Source organism: Scophthalmus maximus, chromosome 17, assembly GCF_022379125.1.
Source record: "Scophthalmus maximus strain ysfricsl-2021 chromosome 17, ASM2237912v1, whole genome shotgun sequence".
NCBI lineage: Eukaryota > Metazoa > Chordata > Actinopteri > Pleuronectiformes > Scophthalmidae > Scophthalmus > Scophthalmus maximus.
Window position 1 is genome coordinate 2,638,300 of NC_061531.1, and position 20,997 is coordinate 2,659,296.

Sequence of the window (20,997 nt, forward strand, 5' to 3'; positions counted from 1 at the left end):
TGAAATACTCGGGCTAATTGTAATCTACTGCTAACGCGTGTAGCATGTTTTATAGGCTAACATAAGTGAGCCAGTGTGGAATTAGCATGAGCTGTGAGTGACGCTGGGGGGGGGGGGGGGGACCGTCTTTTCTTCCGTTACACTCCCGGGACCCGGGTTTTGTTATCGACAACACCACGAGAACACCGACTATGCTACTACTACTACTACTACTACCACTACTACTACTACTACCACTACCACTACTACTACTACTACTACTACTACTACTACCACTACCACTACTACTACTACTACCACTACCACTACTACTACTACTACTACTACTACTACTACTACTACCACTACCACTACTACTACTACTACCACTACTACTACTATAGGCTATGCTACACACAGCGGGGAAGAGGCGGCGGGAGAGAAGCAGGGGAACCGGGGAGACTGAGACAGAGAGAGAGAGAGAGAGAGAGAGAGAGAAGAAGAAGGAGAAGGGACGAGAAAGACGGCCAAAAAAAAACAACCACAAAACGACCCTGCCCTTAAAAATGCGACGGGGTGACATAGTGAGAGGCCCCGGGTGACGGGCGGACCGGCTGTCCGAGCGACGGAGGCGGAAGCAGAAAGAAACTCGAGGCCATTGTTACCAGCCAGCAGCGGCGCAGGCACAGTGCTGGTGCTGGGGCGGAGGGTGGGGGGGGGGGGGGGGGGGGGGGGGGGGGGGGGGGGGGGGGGGGGGGGGGGGGGGGGGGGGGGGGGGGGGGGGGGGGGGGGGGGGGGGGGGGGGGGGGGGGGGCGCGGGGGGGGGCACCAGGCAGCAGGCAGGCTCCCGGTACGCGCGTTCAGCTGCTGTAGCTAGCTAGCCTGCCTGTAGCCGTCACCGAACCCGTCTGTTAATTCTGTCCGCGCGCCGAGCCCCCTCCTCCCCCCCAGCCCCCCGGCCCCCCTCCGGCCCCCATCAGCTCCGGCGTTCAGCTCCGTCCATCTCACCCATCCGCCCCGGTCGCCCATGCCACAAGGTGTCCGGTTCGCCGCCCCCGCGCAGCCCGGTCTGCAGCCGCCGCCGCCGCCGCTGGCTGCCGGAGGTGTTGTTGTGGTGGCGATCGCGAGCACTCGCGCTGCACTCCCGAGGCAGCACCGGAGGAGCGGCGGGTTTGCGGCGAGACGAGCAAAGGGGGGAGAGGGAGACGGCGGAGGGAGCCCCCGGACCCGTCATTTATCTCGTCGGCGGTCGCTGTTGTCGATTTGGCCGGCGGATGTGCGCGGGGACTCGTCTGTGATGTGGTGCTGCTGGGTCCGCGGCAGACTGGACCGGGACCGCCGGCGATAAGGAAGGTAAGGAGGCTCGCCGGCGGCCGAGCAGGCCGGCGGGTGATGCGCGACACAACAAACCGGAAAATGCGGAGCGTGTTGTTCGCTGTGCGGCTCGTGGACGGCGGAGAGGCTGGCTCAGTGATTTATGGCCCAATAGACTTCAATCCCGGTTCAAGAAGAGTTCACAAGGCTTTAGGCTGCCGCAGCTCCTCGCTGCAAGCAGCCCCCCTTCTCCCCGGCCTTCCATCTATGTCCTTTTATTACTTTTCTTCCCCCCCCCCACCCTGTCATATCTTCTCCTATTCGGTCCATGCCTCCTCATCACTTATAGCTATTTATTTACAAAGCAATGGCCGACCATTTTTCTCTCTCTCCTGGATGATCCACTTCTCCCTTGCGCCCTTCTCTTCCCGCGGGTCTCCTTTTTTATTATTATTATTATTATTTTGCCAATAGCTGACCAAATTATGTATATATATATATTTTAATGTTTAGATCGATTAATTTCATTCGCACACGCAGGCTTCACTGTTTGGTGATCGAGGCCGTGGACATAGCAACACTAACTCTGATCAGTCCAATCCTTCATTGTTTTTGGGCACAGCTCAGTATAATTAACCCCCCCCCCCCCCCCCCCCCCCCCCCCCCCCCCCCCCCCCCCCCCCCCCCCCCCCCCCCCCCCCCCCGCACCACCACCACCACCACCAGCAGCAGCAGCAGCACTCCACCATGTGCGTTAATGGGATAAGGAATACGTGGATTGTCCAAGTTAATGCATTCTCTCTGTCTCCCTTGCCTGCAATGCTCTTCATGGCAGGCGCCATTTGTAATTTTATATCCCAGGATAAAGCACAGACACTGGACACCGAGGCCGACCTCTCTCTCTCTCTCTCTCTCTCTCTCTCTCTCTCTCTCTCCCCCTCCCTCCCTCTCTCCGTCTCTCTCCCCCTCTCCGTTGTTTTTGTTTGGGTGGCCGCTTCTCTGTCAGTGTAAGTGGATTATTCAGGGAGGCGTCTAGTAAACTTGCTGATTGTATTAAAGCCCTCGTCCTACAAGCCAGTGGCAGAGACATTACGTGTCCCGTTTAATGGCGAAACAGCGATATGATTTAATAACATATTCCTCCTACACTCAGTGCCACGGCCTCCCTCCCTCTCCCCCTCTATCTCTCCTTGGGACTATTCCTCCGAGTAAATAATTAGGATTCCAGCTTGTCTACCAGAAAGATAAATGGCTGACATGTGTGACGTGCTGAGAGCCGGAGTAGGGCCGCTCTGTCTAATCTGAGAAAAAAAAAAGGGGGGGGGGGGGGTAATAGTGAAATATCAAGGAAAGGAATTGTGAGGAATTTTATTATTTTATCGTTATGAACGCCATTATACAAACATTTGCATGTGACACTGGATTTATTTAGCCTTTTTTTTCCGGGGAAACATGTCCTTATTTTTTATGGCCTGTATTTTGGCTCTGTTACTGACTGCTATTGAGAGATTTATTTATTTCTGAAAATCATCATCCAGGCCCAGTCTGCTATTGGTTGGTTTCTCTGTGTGTGTGCGTGTGTGCGTGTGTGCGTGTGCGTGTGTGTTTTAAATACACCACATATTTAAAAATCATAAATATCATGCAGCTCGTACATGCATTTGCTACCCATGATTTTTTTTTCATTTTTTTTCAATTTTTCCCCATGTATTTTTTTTTTTTTAATTTTATTTTTTTAGTTAAGCCCTGGTATGAAAACGCTGTCACCGTGTGTTGCACGCGCCTCAGCCAGTTGTTGTTTCTCCACGGTGACGTCGGCCGACGCTGTGATTTAATGACGCTGTAAAGCCGAGTAACGTCCGTGTGGCCGCAGCGGACTGTTCATCGGCAGCAGTTGAAGCTGACGCTCCGGCCCCGCCGAGCGCCTCTGCTCTCCCCGCTCACAGTGTTATCTCTGCGGAGGAGAAACGAGTGCCAGGTGCTCCCCTCGCGCCTGACAAGCCGGCCTCTCGCGGCCACAGGCCCACCCCGGCCGTGAGCGCGAGATAGGGGAGTCCACGGGGGCTCACTCTGCTTCTTCTTTTTTCTTCCTCCTTTTTTTTTTCTCCCCCCCCCCCCCCCCCCCCCCCCCCCCCCCCTTAAGGGGCCATGATAGAGCACTCTGACCACTCGACCCTAATGGATCACTGACTCGTGAAGCTTCTTCCGAGGTTTCTATTCTTTCGTTCTTTATCTATTACTGGCATCTTTTGTCTGAGTCCCAGTGTGTTTTGTTTAATTATTTATTGTTTACGTCCTCTTTTTTTTCCAGGCTCACCATGTTAACCAAACAGAACAGGAATGTGACAATTCTTTCCTTTAAATCTTACACCTCAAGACTTCAAAAAACAACACACGTATATGATGCATACATACCACATTGCCAATATTACGAGATTTGACGTAATTATACGTTTTGTCATGAAACGTCTGAATAATTTGCAAAAAATATTCAGTTCCAGTATTCAATATTCATTCATAAGTTTTCTCTATCCTGTTAAAAAATCGACTGTGATGCAAGAGTAGGCCGACACTCAGCAGCAACGATCGCTCGCGCAGAAAGACTCCTATTGCTGGGGGATGAGTGAGGTAACAGAGGAGCAGACGGAATACAGTAAATCATGTGTGGGAGGCAGAGGTTGACAGAAATAGGCTACCTACATCAGTCAAAGGGAAAATGTCACACAGGCCGCGCGTCACGTGCAGCATGGATAACACATGACACGATGGGGACGTTCTTTAATTGCAAAAACATTCAAATGAAAGTAAACACGAAAATAATGCATATCACAATGCTGAAAGCAATTCTGAAAGGAGTTTTTATTTTATTTTGAAAAGAGAAGTGAAGCTTTGTCATCACCCGTTGGATCAGATAATAAAACATTAGAATAATTAGTAAATTACGTAATAAAAACGAACAAACAATTCTACAACTACTACCATAATAGATACATAGGCTATGTATTACTACTAAAACTGCTGCTGCTACTACTCTTTTTTAAAATTATTATTATTATTATTATTATTATTATTATCATTATTATTATTATTATTATTATTATTATTATTATTATCATTATCATCACACTCTTCATCACTTTGCATTGCAATTTAAATTAAGGTAACATTTCTATGGAAATATCAATACTAGAGTGGGAACACAGTTTGCCCTCCTCATGCCCCCACCACTAGAGCATCTGCAGGCTGTGCACTGTGCTCAGAGGGGAGGGGGGGGGGAGGAAAGAAAAGCAGTGGTTTCTATTCATGTCATGGTGCCTTTCATTCGAGGAAGATGGATTTATCGCTCTCATTTCTTTATTCTGCCTCTCCTAACCTTTCAGGTCAGATTGCAGGGGACCGTTGGAGAGACACCGTCACGTGACCCCCGGTACCAAATGGTCTTCCGGCAGTGGTTTTCAACAAGGACCGCAGCACAAGCAGACGCCGCCACTTCTCTCAGAGATGCAGAAGACAACGTACTACGACAACTCCTCGGCGCTTTTCGGTGGCTACTCGTCCTACCAGGGTCAGGGGGCGGCTGCGGCAGCGGCCGTCAACGGCTTTGGGGGCTACGATGCCCCGGTCCCAGTTTCCCACCACCAGCCTGCCTTCCAGTCGGCGACCCATCTGGATGTGGATTCGTACCAGCGCTCTGCCTGCTCTTTACAGTCACTGGGCAGTAACAGTGGCCACCAGCAGCAGCAGCAGCAGCAGCTCGCCAAGACCAAGGAGCTGAATGGCAGCTGCATGCGGCCCAGCCTGCCACCTGAGCACCACCCTGGATCCCAGGTGTCCCCTCCACTGCCCCCCAATCCCAACAATGGTAATACAGGGGCTCAGCAGCCGGGGGGCAGTAATGGGGCCTCCTCGTCCTCTAAATCAGCCCCCAATAAGTCGTCCAATTCCTCCTCCTCAACATCGTCCTCCTCTTCACTGCCCCCCAACCCAACCCTGGCCAAGCAGATCTTTCCCTGGATGAAAGAGAGCCGCCAGGCGACCAAGCAGAAAAACTGTTCACCCAGCAACAACAACAACTCTGGCAACGGTGTGTTGGATTGCACCTGTCTCTGTCTCTCCGTCTGTCTTTGCTTTGATATTCCCCCACACAATACCACAGCAACACCATGGCTTAGCAGAACAACTATTCCCCCCTCAATCAGTCTGTTTTTCTCCTTCTTATTACTCCTTTTCTCACATCTTTCTATCCTCCATCCATTTCTTTCCTCCTTCATTTTCCTTCCTCATTAGCGTCTTTGTACCAATTGTCTTGCCCTCTCCTCTTCATCACCACGTCCCTCTTTCTTCACCTCTTATCAACATCCTCTTTAAAGCCCCAAAGCCCCAGAGGATTGAAAAAGGTTCCTCAGACTATTATGGCAAAATAGGTTTCCACAGGCACTGGATTGGACAAGGGAAATGACCACAGGCAAAAGGTCTGTTTGTTGTTATTCCTCTGTGGCTGGTGGGTCAGTCTGATTTAATCCAACCCATTGCTTTTACATAACTAATGTTACTGGTTTGGATTCACTCAAGCTTTTACACATCTCCCCAAGACAACATATCCTAAAATTAAAGTCAGTTGTATTTCACATTTATGTAATTATAATCTGCATCTTTAGGGGTGACTTTAAAATCCCTTGTCATGCAGCTAATAGAAAAATAGGTCATATAGCAGAGGCATATACTCTGCAAACCCAGTAAATAAGTGAAAGGCAAGGGAAATTGATACTGCAGATTATTGTTTTCTATAAACACAAAGAGGTTACATGTTGTTCAGTCATGTACTGTTTTTGTGAACAGTTGATCTTGCATGTGATATCGACTCCAGCGTTATCATACGGGTCTGTTTAGACTCTCAAAGCACTTAGTTAAATTGAAACAAAGATCATAGTCTTGTTAAATACTGGAAAAGTTCACAGTGATTTCAAACATAACTTTATTTAGAATTTAATCAAAATCATATTCTTGTTGTTACCTTAGCCAAATTTATTTTGGTGCCTAATCTCCAGACAGGACTGTGGATGAGAATCTCAGTCTCTGGTGTGACAGACTTTACGCTTTGTATTCCCATCAAGCCCACTACTGTTAATAAATATAGATCTTCCTTTATTCAAAAAGAAAGGAAGATATGGCATTCATTTGGAAAAAAATGCTTTCCAGCAAGAAAGCCAGTGTTTACATTGTCACCCTGATGTATCTGAGAAAACAGTTGAGTAGTACATGAACTTACTATTACATTTGTGTGTTAAAGGGGCAGTAAGCTTTTCAAAAGCAAGTTTTGGAAAAATCAGTGAATGTTTCATCAGTTCTGTGCGTGCGCTGAAAAAAAATCTGGGTTTTCGGCTCAGCTCTGTAAATTGGAAACAAAGAAATGGTTTGATACCACCTCACAACATTGCCAGTGCAATTTGTATTAACATCCCTCGTCAGCACGTTAGGAGACCTGCTAGGGCGGCACTGCACTGGATTTGCGAATCGGTCTCACATATCCAAGGTCCGGGTTTGCTGTCAGAGCAGTAAAGTCAACAACAACGAAGAGAGACAAGCTCTCTCCAAAATTGCTTACTGCCCTTTTAAGTGAGAGATGGAGTCAGGAGGTGGTTAGCCTAGCTTAGCATGAAGATGTAGAGGAAGCAGGGGGAAACAGCTAGGCAGCTTGCTATCTGAATTTGGGGAAAAAAACACACCAGCACCTTTAAAACTCACAAACAGCAACCAGTTAGCATGTTGTTTAATCTGTAAACATGCACAAACGTAATTGAACAATTTTTGGTTCGTGGCTACATTCTTCAACTCCTCCTCAGCGAATAACAGCCAAGTGAAGTGACTTCATTAGGCCTATGCAACACTGTGTCTGCACAGGGCTACACTATAAGCTGTGCTCAGCGACCATATCTGGGAGGATGAGAAACAGTTTCAAGGCTTAAAAAGAGAAAAGTGTCATGATGAATATGGCTGATCATGCAGGATCAGGAGAGAAATATTAGCTGTTCAAACCCAAAGTCAATGAGGCTAAACTTGATAGAGACACATCCATGCTCTTATGTCTTTAAACGGACTGACCCATCAATGACATCTGAGCAGTTGATTACAGTAGCAGCGCTGTCAATCACAGGGCAGTCTGGCTAACCAGCTGCCACGAGCCTGCAGCCAATAGCCTGTACACCTTCCTCCCTTCATTTACATTAAAATCCTCGCCCTTTTGCTCTCCACCCTCTTGTTTATCATATGCCTCCCCATCGGTCTTGTTCCTCCCTTGGGGCCTCCTCTTCTTTCTGCTCCTCCTCGGAAGGCCACTGCAAGAGGGAAGATATTAACAGGATGGATTTATATGTCATATATAGATTTATATATACAATAACGTGCGTAACAGACTTTCAAGAGAGAGGAAAGTGTAACGAGCAGACGTATGCAATGATAGATTTGAATAAAATCGGCACGTGCAATAAAAGGCGGTGAGGCAGACAGATGTTATTGTTATTTGAATTGATAGTTATCAGTAAGAGAAAAAATGTAGATATGAGTCTTAAGTATCTTTCAGTTGACTGGACAGAGTGCTGAGAAGAGATTAGACTGTTTATTGATGAGGATTTTAAACAATCGCTAAGATGACACAATGGATGCCCTCTCTCATCTTTCTCTCTCTCCGTCCGTAGAAATAAACACTGCAGTCGTCTGTTTATACTGCTGAAAGACGGATAGAATTATAGACAGATAGGATCTCCATGCTTATTTTGAGCTGCACTGCTTCACCTATTAATAGTATAAACCCGTGGCAAGCTTGTACGAACCTCCAGCCGATAGCTACTTCCTTATTGTGCTGTTGTGACGTGTAAACACCAAGGTCAGTCAAATGTAAGTAGAAGAGCAAACAAAGTTGAACAAAGTCATGACTGAAACTTATTGACTTTTCATTGCTTTAATTTTGACCTGATGCACTTGGAGTAGCTCCTTCCACTTTTTGTGCAAATGCAGGATTATTACTCACTTTGGGGTTGCACACTCAGTTGCCAGCTTATTCGGTACACGTAGCTAAACCTTACAAACCCCCCATTAATAGTGTTTAAACCATTTTAAAGAGCTGTTGTTACAACTGTATGCTCTTTGTATGGCGCTACACTAACGTGTGTTTCAATTACTAATTCTAGTAAATTGTGACCTGTCTATTTGTCTACCTTTGCCCACTTGTGTCAGGTAACTGATCATCATCTTGTCTTTACTAGCCAAGATGCAATTTAGCCGCCCTCGGCCAGCACAGAGGCCTCGTGGTCTCTTAATAACTGCCACTGTTATGAAAGTGTTGACAGCTAATATCAAGGAATAATTCTGCCGCCCTTCCCAGACCTCCCTCAGCTTTATTAAAAACCTGAATGCTTTCAATTTTCTCCAGCATGCAGTTGGTTATGTTTAATACTCTCTGTACCTTTCAGGCTCTCTCGCTTTTTTATTTCATCATCGTTTCACCTGTTTCTTACTCTGTCCTCATTTGTCCACATTTCTCCCACATAAGCCCTTTTATTTTTTTTATTTTTTTTGGGTGGCTGGGTGCCCTTCTAATATTTTGATTGTTTGTTTTTTCCTTTTGTTTCATTTAATTTCACTTGCCCTGTCTCTGTATAATGTTTTCTGTTCTGTCCACAGCCTCAGGAGGAGCTGAGAGTGGTAGCAGTGGGGAGAAGAGTCCCACCAGTGGGTCATCAGCATCATCCAAGCGGGCTCGTACGGCGTACACCAGCGCACAGCTGGTCGAGCTGGAGAAGGAGTTCCATTTCAACCGCTACCTGTGCCGGCCGCGGCGCGTGGAGATGGCCAACCTGCTCAACCTGTCAGAGCGCCAGATCAAGATCTGGTTCCAGAATCGACGCATGAAGTACAAGAAGGACCAGAAGTCCAAGGGCCTGAGCTCCAGCTCTGGAGGGCCGTCACCGACCGGCTCCCCACCCCTGACCATGCAGTCTTCTGCCAGCTTCCTGAACTCAATACACCCCATGGGAGGGGGTGGCGGAGGAGGGGGCGTGGGCTACGATGCCCCATCGCCACCATCTTTTGGCAAGCCCCACCAGGGAGTGTCTTACTCCATGTCCACTGCCTACTCCAATGTCTCCATGAAGGGCTGCCCCTCTCAGCAGAAGTATGGCACCCCAGAACCAGACTATGGTGACCCCCATCCCCACCACGGTCTTGTGCAGGCCAACAGCGCCGGCTACGGGACTCCCACCAACATGCAGGCCAGTCCAGTCTACGTGGGGGGTGGCAGCTATGTGGAACCCATGCCTGGCTCTGGGCCCTCCATTTATGGGCTAAACCACCTTGGCCCAACGCCACCCCATCACCAAACAATGGACTACAGTGGCGCAGGGCCTATGTCGGCAGCCAACCAGCACCACGTGGGTGGAGGGGGGCCCCCGGGTACCTGCGACCCACCCACACACCCCACGTACACTGAGCTGTCAGCGCACCACACTTCGACTCAGGGCAGAATCCAGGAAGCACCCAAGCTCACTCACCTGTAGCAGGTTTGGAACAAAATGACAACATAGGAAATAGTGAAGACGACAAGACGAGCAAGTAACACGACGCGACTCACAAACAGACTAACTAACTCGTGGGGACAGTGCCTCTGCAATGGGACGGCAGGAGAGACAAAACCAGACCGATAGGAGCCGTCCAGTGGTTTGTCCTGTGCTCTACAGTCAGAAAGGGGGACAATCAGCCACGTCCTTGATCCAATGCCTTCATTGGGAGCTGCATGAAGTCTGATTAGGGCCAGAGCTTCAAAGTGCAATTAAATTAATCGCAAGGAAACAGATTTTATATCTTTAAGTTAGCAGTGATCTACCCATGAACCATAAAACATTCACACTGCTACAAAAACATGAAATATAAACACTTTGCAGTTTAAGAGTAGTTTATCAGTGGTAGTTGACAAACAAAAATTGCAGTCTAGGACCAAACCCACTAACTCACCCTCTGATGCTTTTACCTCACGTCCTTATACAGGAATTGAGAGTCAGTGCAGTTTTACACTTCCTATTAGAAAGGAGGCTGGTTTCCAAACTAATTAATGTTTCAGAGGACATCATCAGTAATTGAATTTTTTTTCTCTTCAGAACGCTTGATTCATTTTGCAAATGTTTACATGAACCCTATTATGGTAATGTACACCCTTTTCTGAGTGTATTTTATGGTCCTATAGGGTGGTGAATCATACTGTGCACAGGCTTGCTGCCCTGGGGGCAGTAAAGCTCCTCATGTGGCACTAGTGCAGAAACATCAGCATAGCAAGTTTACTGTATGGTGAGCACCATTGTTAAGTCAGTATCTCATAATATGATGGCACAGTCCACCCTAAAACTCCAAACAGCTTTTTATATATTACATACATACATTCAAATATTTCTCGTATAAAACCATTTAATGAAAGATATATAATGTCTACATTACTCAGAAAAATAACTGCAGTATGAGAATCTAATAGTGATAAACTCCATCCTCAATGGAATTTTATTGAAATCACTGTATTTTTTCTAAACAACTGTTGCTAGGACAGAGCAAATTGCAACTGTAGTTCAGCTAGCATGTAATAAAAAAAAATAGTAGAAGCCTATAATGGCTCTGTTAGAGCTAGTTTGTGGTTTTAAAAATTGTACATTGATAATAACGCCTCCCCCCTAAAACACACGTATACACAAACAGCTCTCCTGCCTGGTAAATGAAATAGTTGAGATTTTAATGGGCAGTTAACGATGGTGCCAGATTAATGACGCTGAGCTCTCTCTCCCCCTCCAGGCTACACATGTTGCTGTCAGCCAAGCTGAGCTATGTGGAGGGCTCTGCCTCTCCATCAGCCGGAGAGGAAGAGCACCCCCCCTCCCCAAACACACACACACACACCAGATTCCTCTAAGCATATAAAAACCACTGGATGGTCCTCCCTTCACTGTCTCTTTTTGTCTCCTGTCGTACCTGTCTCCGTCAGTCCAGACTGAATCGCAAGTAAACCACTGTCTCCTCTCTGTAGCAGCACATGGCTTCTGAAGGAGGCAGACCCCCCCCCCCCCCTCACTGCCCCCACCCTCACACATCCATCACTGCACATGCACTCGCCTCCATCACTCCAACAGGGTTTATGAAGCTAAGAGCTAAAAAGCTAAACTAAGCTCCCGTAGAGACACACGTGGGCTAAGCTATGTTAGCTAATCACACCTTTATACACACATGCACAGACACGAGCCAACGCAGCAATGCAAAGCTAGCCTCCTTTTACTGACACACACACACACACACACACACACACACACACACAGCCAGGTTGACTGCCAGCTGTTGACATCTCCAAACAAACACGAGAGGACATGGAAGAGAAATTTTAAAATGTTCTTATTTTAGCACATCGATGACACAGGGTAAATAATAAGAGTGGAGAACACTATTTATTTATGTTTGGGTAAGTCCTTGCCCTCCTCTCTCTCTCTCTCTCTCTCTTTGGACTGTTCACTTACATTAGCGCCACACCAATGCGAGTCCACATTTATATTGTTTTTGGTTTCTTCCTTCTGTTCGCACATATCTTGACTTTGAACGTGGATACAGGGTATATATATTTGAACAAAAAATGCATGTCCCAGGAATCTGAGCACGGTGTGTATCACACATTAAAAACAACTGGCTTCATTTGTTTGAACAGTCAGTGAGGGCCATTTGGAGCAACACACACGCCCTTAACACGCTGCACTCACTGAGGTTCAGGAAGTAAACCGGTGGTTTTTAAAATGCAGATTCATACACATGCTTTTTCACATCTGGGCATCATTGTTGCACTTAGAGTTTACATTTTGATGGTTAAAGGTAAAAAAAAAAATGACAATAATAAAATCTTATTTTGAAGACGGAAGACCCTCCAATCAAAGCGTCTTTCGCAGATGTGTGTTCGAGTGAACATTCATATCTAAATATTTATTTGTTATAGCCAGTTTTAAAAAGCCTTTCTGTTTTGTATTATTATTTATCCTTCATGTATTTATATCGAGAAAAAATACTGTACTTTTTTAGTATTTACCTGTTATGAAAGAAAAAAAAAACGTTGTGTTTCTTCTTGTCCATTGTACTGAAGTTAAATTTTTTAGTTCTTGTATTTTAGAAGAAAATAAGTAGTTTTTATGTTCCTATAATGACCCTTGTACATAAATGTCTTGGCTTGTACAAGGACAAAGGTGAGGGTGGGTAATGGTCGCCCGCCCTCGCATAGTTTGAAAAGTTAGACAAACTATTAGCTGGAAAAAAAGAACAAGTCTTTTTTGGAGAAAAAAACAAACTTCTTTCTTTGTCATTTGTAGCTCCCTTTTCTTTCATTGTTGAGAGAATTGTCTGTCGAACAATTCTTTAATAAAAGGTTATGTTATTCAGAGCTATCGTCGGTTCTTTGAGATCCTCAGGACTCACAATGTTTGGTAACTTTAGGTTTCGAAGGTTGTTTCCCACAAAACCCCCACGACATCCCGTCTTAGAAAGCAGCTCCTTACAGGCACAGTGTCACTGTCAGGTTAGAACCTGTCAACACCTGGCATATTGATCGTCACGGCAACAACCCTTTGCACTGCTGAGTTCCTCTTGGCTTCCAACTGTGGCAAAATAGAAATAAAATGAAATGTGAAAATACACAAATAACTGCACACAAGGTTTACAGCTCAAGCTTCAATTTAGGTAATCTGAGTTCCACCATGATGCATTTTGTGGTTTGTTATCAACTTTTGAAGATAATAAATCCCCCACCAGCCTCTTGACATCTTGCAAATATCAGGCCAAAAGCTCAGCATCACTGTTTCTAAACGCTCCCAATTATTATTAGATGTGAAGCCAAGTGCAGCGTGTAATGTGTCGGACAACTAAAGCAAACCGTCTCCAACCTTCAGGGAAACATTGAATCCATTTCAGAGTCCATTTCTCTGCACAAAACAACAATAAAGGAGACGTGAATGTAGGCAGCAGTAAGATAAAACTTGACTGTTTTCATAGAAGAGTTAACAATGATTTGGAGTGGGCGAGGTGGCAGAAGGGCGACTTAGCTTCAACTCCCTCAAATATAACCCGGTCTGACCTTTAAACTTGAATGATGTCACATGAGAAAAATCTGCTCTTCCTCTTGAACGTCCCTCCTTTTTGTCTTTTTTTTTTCGTCCAAGAATCCCAGTGAAAAACGTAAACGGCAACTTCTGTGGAATGTGAGTTGTCTGACTTTTACAGCAGCTCAACAGGTGTGTCTGAAAGCTCCAGAAAAAGCGGGAACCTTGAGTTGATATTGATTTAATTATGTATTTGGAGTTAGCTTTTGGTGATAAAGCTATGGCCCCAAACTGGAGCAGACTGGAGTTGTGTGGGTGTCAACAATGCAGACACTCACAAAGAGCATCAGTTCATTAATAATTTAAACAATTCACCAAGGACCAATTGAGTCACATGACCCAAACTGTGGCCACCGAACTATCAGAGCTTTCAAATACTTCAAACATCCCACCTTTACCCTCTCCCTCTATTTCGCTAACACATAGGCACGTGATGATCCTCGTGCTTCCTGTTTGTCCTGTGTTAATGTTTATGACCAAAAAAAGAAAAAAGAAAAAGAAATGCTTGGCCTGGTCACGTGGTCTAACCCCCTCCCCCTCCCTCTCCCTCCCTCTCCGGGGTCTCGGGCCCGAGCGCAGCTTAAAACTTGGAACATAAATCAGGCTCCCATAAATAATGGCTGCACTTCCCTTTACATCTCCGTTGGACTAACAGACAATAAAAACACCAATAAGCAGAGATTGGATCTAATTTATTGCCTCATAAAAGCAGACGAGAGGAGTTCGGCTCGGCTTCGGCGACGCAGGCGCAGCCGAAGGCAGCCCAGCTCTCACCGTCCAACACACACACACACACACACACACATACACATACACACACAGGTACACAAACAACACTGCTACACGGTGCTTTCTCCTCCAATTATAACTGTGGTGTTACAAGGTGAGGTTGGGAAATCTGTTAAAAACGGTCACATATGATCAGATGTCTTCTTGCATGCCATCAGTTTGACTTGATGGTAATCTACTAATATTGATAATAATAGTCTGCAGCCTATGGTGGAAGTAGTACATGGTCTTTTTTAATAATATCAAAATCCATCATTTTCTGTTCATAAACTAAACAAAAAGAAAGCTTTACACTGGATTCCTTATTATGTAACAGCTAAAGCATTTTCATTTAATGCTTTATTTTAGCAGAAAAAAGGCCTGAGAATCAATCAAACTCTAAACATTTTAATATTACTAATTACTATTATTAATTTCCATGAAATTTTGAATACAACTAAACTTTTAAATATAAGAAAAAGTTTACCATGCCGCCATAATCGGTACCCCGAAACTAAAGTAGGCTACTGGCTGTTACATAGGGCTACAATGAAAGGAAATGAATACATTTAAATATATACATAAGGAATGGAATTGGATTGAATAAAAGCAGGTCAATCGTCCAAAAGTCCCGTCTTCAGTATAATCCACGCTCCCGGTGCAGTGGCCGCCGTGCTCTCTCCACAAATGCTCCCGATAAAACGGGAGGATTTTTTTTTACAACAAATATCCATTTTTTTAAAGGCTAAAAAGAGAAATAGAATCGTAAACCGAGCGATGTAGCGTATTGTGATGCTGCAGCTCAGCCACCAGCTTTTTGTCTGCTGTGTTTGGGCTTGTGTTTGCAGTGTGTGTGTGTGTGTGTGTGTGTGTGTGTGTCCATGCAGCCTCGGCCATCTCACTGCTGCCTTCAATGGCCCCTTACTCCCACACTCTTTTTTTTGTCAGAGTCAGCGTGGGAAACAGAGTCAAGCTGAACAACGGATATCAGTTGGGCTCTGGTTGCTGATTTTTTGAAATTCTTCTGCCAAAATATTTCTCTGCGACGTGTGCATGATGGGCGCGTATTAGCCGAGCGTAAAGTGGCGCGAAGGGATAACAAACCGTGGAGCTACAGCAGAGAGGCGGAGAGGCTGTGAGAGTGGAGCTTTCCTTGTTGTGGAGGCAGAGAGCGGAGCCGCTGTCAGGCCCTTTGCAGTCACTGAAAGATTGATCACCGCACTCGGGCTTCCACGGGGCCCTCCCCAAAAATATCCTCTTGCTAAACTCCCGAGGTCCCGATCTTTCTAAAAAAAAACCTACATGTGCGTCCTGTTAAGTCTGACGGCCGCGTGCTGCTCGCTCACTCACTGTGAGCGTCCACATCCCTGCAGCTGTGTTATTATTATGATTATTACTCCTGTTATGGACGCACATGTCTGCAGCCTTCTCCTCTCCTGTAGTGTCATGCAGCGACCTCGCTGTGAACCCACCTTCTCTCTGTCTCTCGGCGTAAACACACCGTACATCTTAACAGGCACACAGACGCATACACACACACTCGCGCGCGCGTACACAGACAGCAAACATAATCACTTGCAAGGATCAGTTTTTGTGCTAGAGTTCATAGACTTTTTTGGTTTTAGATTATATTTAGGCAATATCTTGGTTTCTCTATCTTTGGAAACCACACACACACACAAGCCCCAACGACTCTTTAAATATGTAAATAATTAAATACATGAACCATTGCCTATAAATACAAACAGAATGTGCACTTACAAACCAACAGGCTCCCCCTCCTCTCTCTCAGTCTGTCTTCTCACCTCCTCACTGACTATAACTTTCTGACTCTTTCAGATCAGATTCTCAGTCTCCATCCTCCTCTCCCCCCCTGAATCAATCTAAAAGCCTCTCCAGTCGTATTTGTGTCTAAGTTTGGGATTTTCAGCCTCTGTCACAATTTATAAGATTAATGAGGTGAGTGATTGTTTTTTTTCTCCCCGAAGGAGCCATATTGCAAACAGAGCTGGCCAACTCCATCCACCTAATGTTAGCCGTCATTACATCACCCAGAGGATCGAAGGAAATAATGCGGGAGATGCTGTATTGTTTGTGGTGCCGGGATGCGCGGGCGACCCGCCGCCCACACTGCGCACATGGCGACCGGCCGCTTTCAATTTTCCTTTTTTTTTTGTCCCTCCCCAGAATTTACCCCCCGTTATGACAAAAGAATAGCAGCTATCATGTGATAGCCCAGCGCCTGTCCTTGCCACAGCATTTGGTGGAAAAATAATAATGCCGCTTCCAACAGCCGTCGCCACCGCCAGGCCCCGGCACCCGATTGGTTGCTCTGACTCACATGACCAGGAATTGGCTGCAATTGCGTCCCATAGTTCTTCAGTTTAGCTTACCCAGGTCCCCATACGCTAGTAATATCACCAATATACACAATTATTATATAGCCGCCGCATTTACGCCATTGCGGTCGGGAGCCTATGCTCGTGCGTTTTTTTTTTCATTTCCTTTTATTTTTTTAAGGAGCCATTCTGCGTTGTGTGCGGCGTGCGGCGTGCGTGTTTATGTCTTGTTTTTTTATTTTTTTATTTTGGGGAAGGGATTGTTCGGGGGTCTCGCCGTTTGAGGGTGAAACCGGTTTGAGGGAGCTATGAATTTTGAATTCGAAAGGGAGATCGGTTTTATAAACAGCCAGCCATCCCTAGCAGAGTGCCTGACGTCCTTCCCCGCCGCCCTGGAGTCATTTCAAACTTCATCAATCAAGGAGTCGACAGTAATTCCGCCTCCCTTCGAGCACACCATCCCCAGCCTCAGCCCCTGCACAGCCAGCCAGCCGAGACCGGCTGCAAGGAGCCAGCAGAACCGGAGAAGCTCCACCACTAATGGCCTCCAGACGCACCACCGGGGCGCCCAGCAGCCCGGACCGCAGGGGCAGGCCCCTGCCCCGGTCACGGCGTCGCCGGCTGGTCCGGTGGCCCACGAATTCCCCTGGATGAAGGAGAAGAAGTCGTCCAAGAAGGGTCCAAAGCCCGGGGGCAACACCAGCGGTGGAGGATCCATCATCCCCCCCGCCTCGTCCTCCCCGTCGCCGACCGCCTCCGGGTACGCTTCGGCGGGCATCGAGTCACCCACAGGTCGGTATGCAGGGATGCGGGAGCCAGAATGTGCGTGTGTGTGAGGGGTGTGCAGCCTGCTTGTTGTTGTTTTTTTGTGCGTGTGTCCATCTTCATTTCAAATCCACCAGAGAAGTACCATTACTTTCATTACATAGTGCACGCAGGTGACATTGCCTTTTTCTTTCACTGTACGTGTGTGTATGTGTGCGTGCGTGCGTGCGTGCATTGTGCAGTGCTGTGATGCCGTGTCAACATGGAAGCCATATCTAGACCCCTGCATTTTGCTGCAGTGCTTTGCACACTCTCACATCATGTATTTAAATATGCGTCCAATAACGGCTTAACACACACTATCTGTATCGTTTAAGGAGCAGTGCGTGTAGGCACGCGCGTGCGCGCGCGCGTGTGTGTCAGCTTCACACTGAGTGCAAATCTTCCACACCAGCATCCTGTTATTTCTGCAACATCTGTCGCCTAAAATCCAAAATGCATTGTGTCTAAATAGAATCATTCTTTTTTTTTTTCTTCACCCAGCCTGCAGATGATTGTTGTTTCTTCTGCTGCTGCTGCTGCTGCTGCTGTGTGTGTTTTGTGTGTGTGTCATTCTGTTCCTCAGTTCGTGTGATTTCAGACCAGCAGCAGCAGCAGCGCCCTGATATTATATATTCATAGCACAACTGAGGTGGTAGCCATATTGGATTGAGGTAGGAAATATAATGGCGAGGCAAAGCGAGCGGACACACTGTGTTGAGGTGGGGGTTGGGGGTACGGGCTGCTGCAGCCACACAGCACACACTACACACAATCTGGGTCATTTCTGTATTTTCCATCTATTTTCCTCTTTTTTCCCCCTTGTCCACACATACTCACAGTCACACACACTCACACTCACATTCATTTCTTTCTTTTTTTTTATGAAAACTTGTTTCCTCGTGTTCCTTTCTGGACCAATTTCCTGCCTTTTCTGATCTCATTCATGAAGTCAATCATGCTCTTGGTTGCGCTTCTGACAGATAGCGCCACATTCGATCCACATCGATATTCCAACATTTCGCCGCACATCCCCCCCCCCCCCCCCCCCCCCCCCCTTCAGCATGATGTATTTATGTTTCCTTTCTCGCATTTCTCCGATCACACTCCACAGCCCCACTCAGCAGAAGAGGAACCCCCAGTTCGAATTCATGATCATGTGGGTGTATCTGCGCTTTGTTCTGGGGGGTTCCTTCTTTCTTTTTTACCAGCACCAAATTGGACCAATCTAATAGTTATACGTTTGGTTGCTACTGTAATTGGAAGGAGTATTTTTTCATGAGAGAGTGTGTGTGTGTGTGTGTGTGTGTGTGTGTGTGTGTTTGTGTGTGTGTGTGTTTTATTACTGTTTTATTACAGAGAGCAGAGCCAAGGGGATTTCTGCTTGATGCCGCAGCAGCTTATTTCTTGGCTCAGATTTTAGACGCAATAAAAGTGTAGAGGTTTTATTGGGTTTCAATGAAGTAGATTACAATTTGAAGTTAAAGGGACATATAACACTAAAATGAAAATATAAAAAACAAACGAGCACAGCTTAAGATTTGTGCACAATAAATCCCCCACGTAAGTTTTATCTCTCTCCTTTTATTTGTCTTTCTCCCTGCAGACCCGAGCCAGGCGGGTCTGGATGGTGGAGGAGCCGGGTCCCGCCGGCTGCGCACCGCGTACACCAACACGCAGCTGCTGGAGCTGGAGAAAGAGTTCCACTTCAACAAGTACCTATGTCGGCCCAGGAGAGTGGAGATAGCCGCCCTGTTGGACCTGACTGAGCGACAGGTCAAAGTGTGGTTCCAGAACCGGCGGATGAAACACAAGCGCCAGACTACGCACCACAGGGACGGCGGGGGCGGCCACGAATCCAGCGACCCGGGCGGCTTCGAACCGCTCGAAGGCGCCGACGCTTCGTCCCCGTACTCGAGTCAACCGTTGGAGGCATCTGGCACAGGGGAGGCTACACTGGAGGGCGAGAGGGTCAGCAGCGATCCATCTTCGGCCGCCGCCTACGCCAGTGACAGCGGGGACAATGCGCAGCCCACGCCGGAGGAGGGAGGCCGTTCGAGCCGCCCCGAACTCCCACCGCTGCCGGGGGAATCCGGCTGCATTGACGTCGCGGCCTCTCACCGTTCTCCGCCGTCGTTCACCGCCACGAACTCCGCCGGTGACCCGGGGCTGAAGCTGAGCGAGGCCGGGCCCGCAGCAGGGTCCGGTCCGTCACTCTCCGAGCCGCGAGACAAACCCACCGCATCCGCGGCCTCCTCTGCAGCCCCCGCCGCCTCCTCGTCCCCAGCCGCGCTCCCCGACCTCACGTTCTTCGCCGGGGACTCGTGCCTGTCGCCCAGCCTGCAGAGCTCCCTGGACAGCCCGGTGGATTTCTCCGAGGAGGACTTCGACCTGTTCACAAGCACACTCTGCACCATAGACCTGCAGCACCTCAATTTCTGAGGGCAGCAGCAACTTTGAAAAATAAACGCAAAATTTCAAATGAAAAAAATTAAAAAGAAATAAGAAATAATAATAAAAAAAAGGAGTAGGGGAGTGGACGGTCAGGCCTCTGTGGATGAACAACCGAGCGGAGAAGACAGCAGTAAACATGGGATCTGTTGTTTAAAAATAATTAAAAGCTTCTCGGCAACATTCCTGAAACATTTCTGAATGAAATTATGTTCCGTTCGAAATATCATTTTTCGTCTTCTTGCTGGTTTTATTTTGCGGATGAAATGTAGTTTCAGAGAGATGCAGTTCCTTCTTTCTTCTTTTTTTTATTTTAATTTTTAACATCGAAGGGAAAGTGTTTTTTTTTGTTTTTTTTTTCCCACGATCGAAACGTTGTGGATTTGTCTCTCCCTCTTGTCGAAATTTCAGGTATTTATTGCCTTTCTTGTTTTGGTTGACACGAATAACCCTTATCGGTGTGTGTGTGTGTGTGTGTGTGTGTGTGTTTGTGTGTCTGTGTGTGTGTGTGTGTGTGTGGATTTATTTCCTCTTATCCATTCTGGTGCAGCTTCATGGATCCATAATAACTTCTCAGGAACTGTTCACGGAGTCTAGGCACAGATAGCTGGACTGCTTTTAGCAAAATCTGAACTGAAGGATGAAATTCTAATCTCTCTGTGCGAGACGAGACGTGAGGGGAGCCCTGCTGACGACCCGACTTTTAGACCCTAGTTTATTTATTGAGATTCTTTAATAGTGAAAATCTAAATTATTTATTGTATATATATTTTCATAGTGGAATAATAATAATAAAACGTACAAACATTTACGATGTGGCCCATGTTGTTTTGTTTTATAGCTTATGACTTAATAGAGTGATGCATATTATAATAATTAGGTCGAGACGTGGAATGCAGTAAATATTTCATGCCGGTAATAGAGAGGAATTATATAACAGATAATTCATATTTTATAATAGATTACTAACATTGTCGTAGTAGCAGTAGTATAAGCTATATACCTCCACAGGTTTCTTTATTAAATAGCTTATTTCATTGTAAAACTACTCTCTCGCTCTCTCTCTCTCTCTCTCTCCCCCTCTCTCTGTGTATATATATATCCTACACCTAGGCCTACATTCATATGTTTGAGCACAATAGTTATAGTCACATGTTTCCACTTTTATTGGTAGTACAAAA

At 46.6% G+C, this 20,997-nt stretch overlaps 2 protein-coding genes across 9 annotated transcripts in view; both read left to right on the forward strand.

Annotated features, from left to right (window-relative positions):
• The window catches only part of hoxb3a (homeobox B3a), a 61,210-nt gene extending 48,471 nt beyond the window's left edge, over nt 1–12,739 (forward strand). For 7 of the 8 annotated variants that reach the window (XM_035616282.2, XM_035616281.2, XM_047328204.1 and 4 more), the window contains 2 exons: nt 4,674–5,377; nt 8,974–12,739. In XM_035616282.2, the coding sequence (XP_035472175.2) occupies nt 4,795–5,377; nt 8,974–9,845 (1,455 nt within the window). In that variant the 5' untranslated portion in view covers nt 4,674–4,794 and the 3' untranslated portion in view covers nt 9,846–12,739. Of the gene's footprint in view, nt 1–915; nt 1,333–4,673; nt 5,378–8,973 lie in introns of those variants that run through there. The other variant, XM_035616283.2, reaches the window with a different exon arrangement.
• Nucleotides 12,740–13,305: 566 nt separating this feature from the next.
• Nucleotides 13,306–20,627, forward strand: hoxb2a (homeobox B2a). Its single transcript, XM_035616289.2, has 2 exons — nt 13,306–17,353; nt 18,972–20,627. Exons 1-2 carry the CDS (start codon nt 16,870–16,872, stop codon nt 19,805–19,807), a joined length of 1,320 nt encoding a protein of 439 aa, XP_035472182.2. The 5' UTR covers nt 13,306–16,869; the 3' UTR covers nt 19,808–20,627.
• Nucleotides 20,628–20,997: the final 370 nt, after the last annotated feature.